The sequence below is a fragment of the Sorghum bicolor genome, chromosome 7, assembly GCF_000003195.3.
Source record: "Sorghum bicolor cultivar BTx623 chromosome 7, Sorghum_bicolor_NCBIv3, whole genome shotgun sequence".
Taxonomy (NCBI): Eukaryota; Viridiplantae; Streptophyta; class Magnoliopsida; order Poales; family Poaceae; genus Sorghum; species Sorghum bicolor.
Window position 1 is genome coordinate 61,316,557 of NC_012876.2, and position 7,895 is coordinate 61,324,451.

General features: G+C 49.3%; 2 protein-coding genes across 2 annotated transcripts; one reads left to right on the forward strand and one right to left on the reverse strand.

Annotated features, from left to right (window-relative positions):
* Window positions 2,132-4,241, forward strand: LOC110437316. The gene is made up of 6 exons (XM_021465721.1): window positions 2,132-2,211; window positions 2,348-2,548; window positions 2,629-2,901; window positions 2,968-3,189; window positions 3,279-3,615; window positions 3,700-4,241. Exons 2-6 carry the CDS (start codon window positions 2,348-2,350, stop codon window positions 4,239-4,241), a joined length of 1,575 nt encoding a protein of 524 aa, XP_021321396.1. The 5' UTR covers window positions 2,132-2,211.
* Window positions 4,814-7,628, reverse strand: LOC8081342 (protein MAIN-LIKE 1). The gene is made up of 9 exons (XM_021465722.1): window positions 7,368-7,628; window positions 7,087-7,281; window positions 6,622-6,994; window positions 6,419-6,547; window positions 6,131-6,333; window positions 5,776-6,067; window positions 5,593-5,685; window positions 5,119-5,517; window positions 4,814-5,039 (listed from the first exon to the last, which is right to left on the reverse strand). The coding sequence occupies exons 1-9, from the start codon at window positions 7,616-7,618 to the stop codon at window positions 4,881-4,883; spliced, it is 2,094 nt and encodes a 697-aa protein (XP_021321397.1). The 5' UTR covers window positions 7,619-7,628; the 3' UTR covers window positions 4,814-4,880.

Genomic DNA, 7,895 nt, shown 5'->3' on the forward strand with positions numbered 1-7,895 from the left:
TCGTAGTCCTCGTCTTCGGTGTTTATAACCTCGGTGGGGACGGAACCGGTGCTTGAGTTGGTGCTGGAAACCTGGCCGTCCCGTAGTTCTCGGATTGTCACCATGTTGACGTAGTGACGATCGTTCCTTGTTGGCAACCAACCCGCCTTGCTGAAAACGGATTGGGTGTGCTGTGAGTAAACAGAGGCCGAGTTGTTCAGGCCGCAAGGATAATCTTCCTTCTTGAGCTCGACGGATCGTCTTGAGGGTGTTGAGGTTATCGTCAGAGACGTTCCCAGCCGTTCGTGTGTGGCGACACGAGTTGGCCGGAGGGATTTGAAAAAATCCGCTGGAGCAGCTTGGTCGGGCCGACGCAGAACTCCGTCTACTAGTTGGGAAACTTCGAGTAGCTTGGAGTCAGCGCGATCAAGCGCTTGGAGGAGGTCCGAGCTGTCGATCTTCTTTCCCTTGTAGAGCGGGAGCGGTGGTCGGGCGCTCGGTGCCGCCACGTGTGTGGTCGGAGACGGCATGATCTCAGATTGGATCTGGGTCTCTTTCGAAACCGTGGTCGTGAGGCTGCCGCTGCACGTCGTCCACGTGATCTGGCCAACGGTGAACGTGAGGCCTTCAGGCACGGTCGCGGAAGCTGGGATCGTGACCATCTTGTTCGCCGGAAAAGTTGCACGCACACCTCCCCTACCTGGCGCGCCACTGTCGACGAAAGCTGGTCGGCAGTCTACCTTGGGGTATACCCACGGTAGTAGTTTATCGGTAGACGGTGCGCAAACTACGAACTCGATGGTGACGCAAGACACGGACAAGCTTTTTATCCAGGTTCGGCCGCCGAGTTGGCGTAATACCTACGTCCTGCGTCTGGTTGTATTGATTTGTGTTGAGAGAATATGATGTGTCCTAGGGGGGTCCCTTGCCCCTCCTTATATAGTCTGGAGGGCAGGGTTACAGATCTGGAAACTAATCCTAGTCGGTTACAATTGCCATGGATAATTCGATATCAATTCCTATTCTAACCGACTAGAATCCTGCTTGATCTCCACATCTTGTTTCCTTGCGCGAAACTCCAGGTTGTCGGATCAAGCCTTGAACTCGTCTCGTAATGGGCCAAGCCTCCTGGCCGAAGTCTAGCCGTAAGGGTATAGGGGTTTATACCCCCACACCCTACGTCCAGTGTAGCGGTGGATTCTGTATAACCTTGCACCCAAAAGTGCTTGCAGTAGGGGGTACAAGCTGGTTGCGAGAGAGGGCTAAGTCCCAGGTCTCGGCTTGGTGTGGACCGAGTGCCGGCTGCTGCTCTGTGAAAGAGTGTGTGTGCGTGTTCTGGGCCTCCCCCAGTTGTGAACCCTGGCTCCCCTTTTATAGTCTCAAGGGGAGGCCAGGTATTTACATGAGTAGATTTCTTTTATTTGAGTGGTGAAAGCACAGTCCCGACCCTGTTAAGGCCTGTCCATCTCGTCCTTGTGGGATGGTCGACGGCATGGCTACTCCTGTAGAGGGTTACCGAACCCTGTAGGGGTCGCGGGGGTCGGATCACCGGTCACTGCTGCATATCCTGTCAACAGTGGGAAATGACCACAAACAGTGGTGCTGCTTTACTTCACCCATTCCCTTTCTACTGTGCGGTAGTGTGCTACAGTGAACAGGGGTAAGGATGTATAGTGACAGAGGTAAGGCCACATTGATTGGGGCGGTTGAAACAGTCGTCGCCTTGCCCTGCCGCGTCGAATTTTTTTTTATTTTTAGCCCATTTTTGAAACAATTTTCAATTTTGACACGGTTTCGAAAAATTTTTCAAAAGTAGGCCGTTTGGCCCCGCCACCATGCATGGCGGGGCAAAATCACTGCACCCCGCCATGCATGGTGGCGGGGTACACCCTGCCACGTGGCCACTGCATGGCACTCGTGGCTAAAGTGGGCTGACGTGGACCCCGCCGTGGATCATGGCGGGGTAGGGGTACCCCGCCGTGGATCATGGCGGGGTATGCCCGCGCCCTACTTAGCCGGCCGAACGGCCATCTTTCTCTCATTTCTCTCCCTCACTCAGTCCGAGGGTCTCTCTTTCTCTCCCTCTCTCACACCCGAGCTCCGCTCTTCTCCGGTGCCCCTCCGCGTCGTCCTTCACCCCCATTTCCCCGCCTCGGCGTCCCTCTCCGCTGCGTATTCCCCACCTCGTCGTTCTCCACGGTTGTTTTTCCGGCCACCCCTCGTTTGGAGAAGGTAAATTTCTTACAACCTTTACGTTTTCATAGTTTAAATAACTTCAATTGTTTATTTTTAATATGTTTAGTAAGTCTCTTGTTACGTTACTTTGTTTAGTTATGTGATTTGTGTTGAATTATTTTCGCGAATTTAGATGGAGGACTCGTATCGTGAGTCGATTTGGCGAAAAAAGGGTCGTCCTAGAGAGTTGTACCCCGATGTGTCTTGCAAGGATGCCCCCGTGCCTCCCGAGGAACCTATTCCTAACTGTGATTGTGGACATCCGGCACACGTGAGCCAGTCGAGACATCCGGATACTGCGGCACGTTGCTTCTATACTTGTTATAGTTATAGCGTAAGTCACTATGCCCTTTATTTTTCTTATTGGTTTTTTATGTTTTTATTCCCAATGAGACAATTGAAACTCTTTTGCAGCCCTACTTCCGGTGCTTTTTCTTCCAATGGATCGACGGGCCGGACAAGTTTGACCCAAGAATTCTGCTTTTCTACCCCGGCGTTGATCATTGCAAACGTGAGTTGTTTACTCGCTGGGTTCCGCCCCCCCCTAACCCTCCTCCTATGACGGAGGAAGAGAAGGCCGTCGCCTCTGCACTTCGGCTCGAGGATCCTCCGAAGTGTCATTGCGGAGAACAAGCCGTGATAAATCCACAGAATGAACTAGAGTTTGTTTGTCCTCTGCGGCGTGAAGTAAGTTTTGATTCAATCTTAAAATTTCAGTTGGTATATGTGTGTTCTAATGTGTTCTTTTTGTAGGATCGTGGTTTTCGAAAGTGCCGTTTCAAGGAGTGGATCTATGGTCCAAAGAGCCATTGGCCAGAGCCTGAGAAGCAGGAGGAGGTTCTAGAGTGGAAGAAGAAGCGGAGGTCTATTGCGCCTCCCGTGATGTGCAAATGTGGTGTTGAAGCTAGCTACGGCCTAGTTCCTTCAGGTCTTGGGATTGGCCACTTCTGTGGCCACATGATCGACTATGATGAGGTTTGCTAGGACTGTGCACATTTAGTACTACTATACTCATATATTTGTTTTTGTACGCTAACTTTGTATTCATATATTTCCCGTAACAGAGCACTCAGAAATGCAAATGGGAATCATCTGATGATGTGTTTAAGTTCAAAGATGAATATAAGGCAAGAGTAGCAGTTCGCAAGACGAGAGGTTATCCTGCAAACTACGTCACTGATTTTGTGAAGGACCATAAGAAGAAAATGCTTGCATTCGCCCAGGAGTTGCGTGTTCGTAACCCTGCGAGTATTGCATGGAAGAAGTGGTCCGAGGAGAGGGAAAAGGAGATAGAGGAGTACCGTGCAAGCAAGGCTGAAGAGCATGCAAGGAAGGCTGCGGAGGAGGCTGAGCGAGTTGAGATGCAATGCTTGAACGATACTATTGCCTCATTATGTGCTAGTGAGTCATTTAATTTTTGAAAGTGAAACTGTTTGTTTCTCTGAAATGAATATGTTATTAATTCTTTAAATTTTGTACTTACAGAGATTGGATGCACCGGAAACTGGCAAGCAGATGTGGGCCGTGCTAAGTACGCGGAGAATATGATATTAGGGCGGGACGGTGCAGTTGGTGGCACTGCTAGCCGTCCGATTGTGGTCGAAGAGGAGGCCGAGGCGGAGGAAGACGACGACACCGGAAGGATAGGCGACCTCATTCGTCTTGCCGAGGAATTGGGGTACCCTCAGGAGAAGCATGACTATGAAATGGGAAGGATATGCGACCTACTTCGTCTTTCAGAGGATGGTGAGGCGTCAGGGCCGATGCCTGTCGGTGCCACAGAGGAGGGTGAGGCTGCATACCACAACCAGAAGACATCGGTCTACCACTCATGGTGGCCAACAGACATGACCGAGGAAGAGGGACAGTTATACTCTCAGGCGGCAGAAGAGGCGGAGGCAGCTTACTACGCGAGACAGGCTAGTGAGGCCAAGGCAGCGGAGGCGAGCATGGGTAAGGAGGCTGTAGTGGACGATTGGGAGTCCGAGGACGAGTTGCTTACGCAGTGGTGCACGCAGTTTGATTGATGTGGTAATGTATGTGAGTGGCTTAGGGATGAGACTTTTGTACTATGAAACTTGTCATGTAATAATTTGTACTCCGACGTATTTCAATTTGATTGCTCCTCGCCAAAGTCCACAGCTGTCAGAATGTTTAACTAACATAATAATTTAAAAAGATTTTCTAATATGTTTAACTAATATAACAATTAAAAGTTTTGTTTCTTGCGTGTTTAGGTGCTATTTTTTGTGTAATATTTAAAAAGCAATAGAGGAAGTCACTTTGATTAGTGCCATGAAAGGTACATGGGGTTCTGGCCAATTTCTGGCTACCCCGCCATGGCTGGGGGCGGGTTAGGGATACCCCGCCATGGGGCATGGCGGGGTACCCCTAACCCGCCCCCAGCCATGGCGGGGTAGCCAGAAATTGGCCAGAACCGTTGCTGCAGTGTCTTTGTTCGGTTTTTGTTAACCGATTGTCCTGGTTCGCAGCTGGTTTGGCAAGACTGAGATTTTTACGTAAATACCAAAGATACTTTAGAACGAACAACTTAAATGTTATTACTTACGTCAAATATCTAGAAATATGTCAGTTACCAACGTGCTGGAAATAACAATATGTCACAGGTACTACATGACAAGTCCCAACTGCTAAACATGTATAATCTAATCATCGCCAGGGGTGTAGCGGTTTCGCGGCTTCCGTCGCCTCCTAGGATTGGTAGGCACCACGTTGCTTGTCCACCCCACGTCCGTGCGGTCTCGCCGCTGCCTCTCGCGCTGCCGCCTATGGATACGCTCCATCTCCTGTGTGGACGAAGTACCCTGCAAACAAGCACCCTAATGAGCAATTTTAATTTTTGAATCATGCAAATATAGAAAAGTAAAAGCACAGCATAGGCACCTGGTGCTCGACGTGTGTGTACTCCTCCTGTGTGTACTCCACCCCCTGTGTGTACTCCTCCGGTGTGTACTCCACCCCCTGTGTACCAATAGGAGCACCGCCTAGCTGTGAGGTACCCATCTCCTCGTGACCGGTGAACTCCCACTGTAACTCGTCGTCGTCGTCGTCGCCACTAGTCGTGGAGTACTGAAGGGCCTCGTCGTCATCGTCCACGTCCGCTGGACCCTTCCCTGTGTACTGCGGAGTACGTACAGAGGAGGAAGCGGCCCTAGCCGAAGTAGCTCTAGTGGACATCGAGGCCGTCTGGCTCCTAGACAACATGGGGTGCAACGGAGGCGCATATGTCGTGTCTGCACAGCTCAGCTTAGCCGCTAACTTCTTGCAGCCCTTTTTGATTTTCTGCAGGTTAAAATGACAACATGCATTATTCAGTTGTAATTGCTTTGTAATAATGAATTTTTTTATCGAAAGTACCTTCACAAAGCTGCGAAGAGGGTTGCTCTTGTCGTCTCTACTCCGGAACAGTTGCCTACTAGCTTCCTCGGAGTAGTTAGACAACTGTTGTGACTACAACATCACACACAACATTAACTCGATCATTTGGACAACTGTTGTGCCATAAACATCAAATAATACATGAAAGTCCAAGGTACTTACCACATATCTATTTAAGGGGGCCCTAAGAACCTGTTTGTCAACCCTTTGCGCCTCGTCGAACGCATCGGCGATGTCATCCTCACCACCCTCATCTGCAGGGGTGTTGGTGTACGGAACCATGATATGAGTCCTCGTACTCCGGTGCAGCCACTGTAGGTACTCCATCCATCTGGCCGGGTCGTGCGGTGGTAGTGAGTTGATGAGGGGAACCTGCCTGTGATACCAAGTCTGCAAATGTGCATCGTGCCTGACCGCCCAATCCTTTTGCGTGGACCGAAACCTACGATCAATCCTGCAAAAATATATTGCATTAGCAACGAGCCAGTTTATGGAAACAAACAAAGTGCCATCATACCTATGCAGCTCAGCGTTTGTGGAATACAGCGGTGGAATCCCCTGCAGCCTCCCGAACTGTCTGTAAACCCTGCAAGGGTAGTGCATCTCGACCACGTGGAAGAAGATGAGTGGGCCATCGTAAAGCCAATCGCTATCCTCCTCCTCGCAGCGTGGACTAAGGTACCCCTCTAGCTCCCACCGAGACCACGGTGACCATGTGACCTGCAAAATTTGTAAACTTATTTTTAGTATTTCAAAATAAAACGCATTAATAGTGCATTTAGTACTAAAAGTGAATTGAACTTACGTAGTTGTGTGTCAACACGTCTAGGTCGTCAGTGTACTGCCTGTACCTCCTGTCTGCTTCGCCCCTGACTACCTTAGCATCTGTCCAGAGGAAAAGGGCGGTGGGTCCAACATCTTCATGCACCCATACCTGCAATTAACACAAACATAATGTCACAGATGCCTTAAGTGTTATGAACAAATCGAAATAGCAAATGCACTTACAGGCAAACCCAGAGGTTTAGTGGGCCTTCCAACTGGAAAACGCTCCCAAATCCAAACCTGAAGTAGATATGAGCAGCCACCTAGGTTTCCATTCGAAGACTGGCGACGACAGGCCTGGCAAAGCTGACGGTATGTCCATGCAAGCACCGCGGTACCCCAACTGTAGCCGGCAATGTTGTCCAGTGGCTGCATAAGGATCCTCAGGAAAATCCAGCTGATGCTGTCTCCTGAGGAATCAGGGAACAAGAAACCCCCCAAGAAGTGCCACAACCACACCTTTGCATACATCTCCACCTCATGATCTGGAGCATCAGGCGGTGGTCCTGCACCAAAGTTCTGCGTAATCCAAGACGTCGAGACTCCTGAGGTCTTCCTGCAATTACCAGTAAACCAATATTGTATAAATATAGATGTATCTAAAACGGTTGTATTAGTAATTTCAATGGGACTCAAATATGAACTTACTTGGTGCCTTTAACTTCAGCATCTGATGGCCGCCTGCCACAAAACTCCTGTACCAAGTCTAGCCAAGTAGACTCATCGACGACCCCAGTCACCGGATGACCAGACAAACTCAAACACAATATCATCTTCACATCCTGCAATGTGATAGTCATTTCTCCACAAGGTGTGTGGAAGGTGTGCGTCTCTGGTCTCCACCTGCATCGTTATAATGTTGTGTATATCAATTATTTGAGGTCACATATTTGACAAACAAATTAAAGTAATGTAAAATGCTATTTTACCTGTCAACAAAAGCAGTAAGAACTGCAGGGTCTAGAGTGGGAAGTCCACTGTTGTAGACCCGGACGATCTCAAGAAAGCCTGCACGACGAATGTACGGCGCGTATCGCTCGTTCCAGCTGTGTACGTGGTGCGTGCGACCACGAAGCACACACAACGGCCTCTGCTGCTCCGACAAGGCCTTGGCCCGGTGGTCCTTGTCGTAGTCCGCCTCAATGAGGCTAAAGCGGGGATGAGGTGCCCGCGCCGCCATCGTAGCCCGCCTGTTTCAAAAATGAAATAAACAACATTAGTACAATTATTAACATTAGTAATAAGACAAAGCAAGTACATTTGAAGACAAATAACATAAATGCATGATTACTAAGAATTTTGATAAGCACAAAGATTAATAAACAACCTCTTGTCTACCCCTCCTATGAAATCTAGCGTTATGACCAGGTTTCTTGCAAATGCTGCATAGGTTCTGCGCACGTTCTTCGTTGAAGTCACCGCCACCATACATGTCATCGCCATAACCTTTCATATTG

Bases quoted from the DNA above. Each gene is read 5' to 3' on its own strand.
- LOC8081342 (XM_021465722.1), bottom strand. From the start codon at position 7,618: ATGGCGGCGCGGGCACCTCATCCCCGCTTTAGCCTCATTGAGGCGGAC. The intron at 6,995-7,086 runs GTAAGTTCATAT...TGGTAATTGCAG, and splicing joins GCTGAAGTTAAAGGCACCAA to GAAGACCTCAGGAGTCTCGA. The intron at 6,068-6,130 runs GTATGATGGCAC...ATATTTTTGCAG, and splicing joins ACAAACGCTGAGCTGCATAG to GATTGATCGTAGGTTTCGGT.
- LOC110437316 (XM_021465721.1), top strand. From the start codon at position 2,348: ATGGAGGACTCGTATCGTGAGTCGATTTGGCGAAAAAAGGGTCGTCCT. The intron at 3,190-3,278 runs GTTTGCTAGGAC...TTCCCGTAACAG, and splicing joins ACATGATCGACTATGATGAG to AGCACTCAGAAATGCAAATG. The intron at 3,616-3,699 runs GTGAGTCATTTA...TTGTACTTACAG, and splicing joins TATTGCCTCATTATGTGCTA to AGATTGGATGCACCGGAAAC.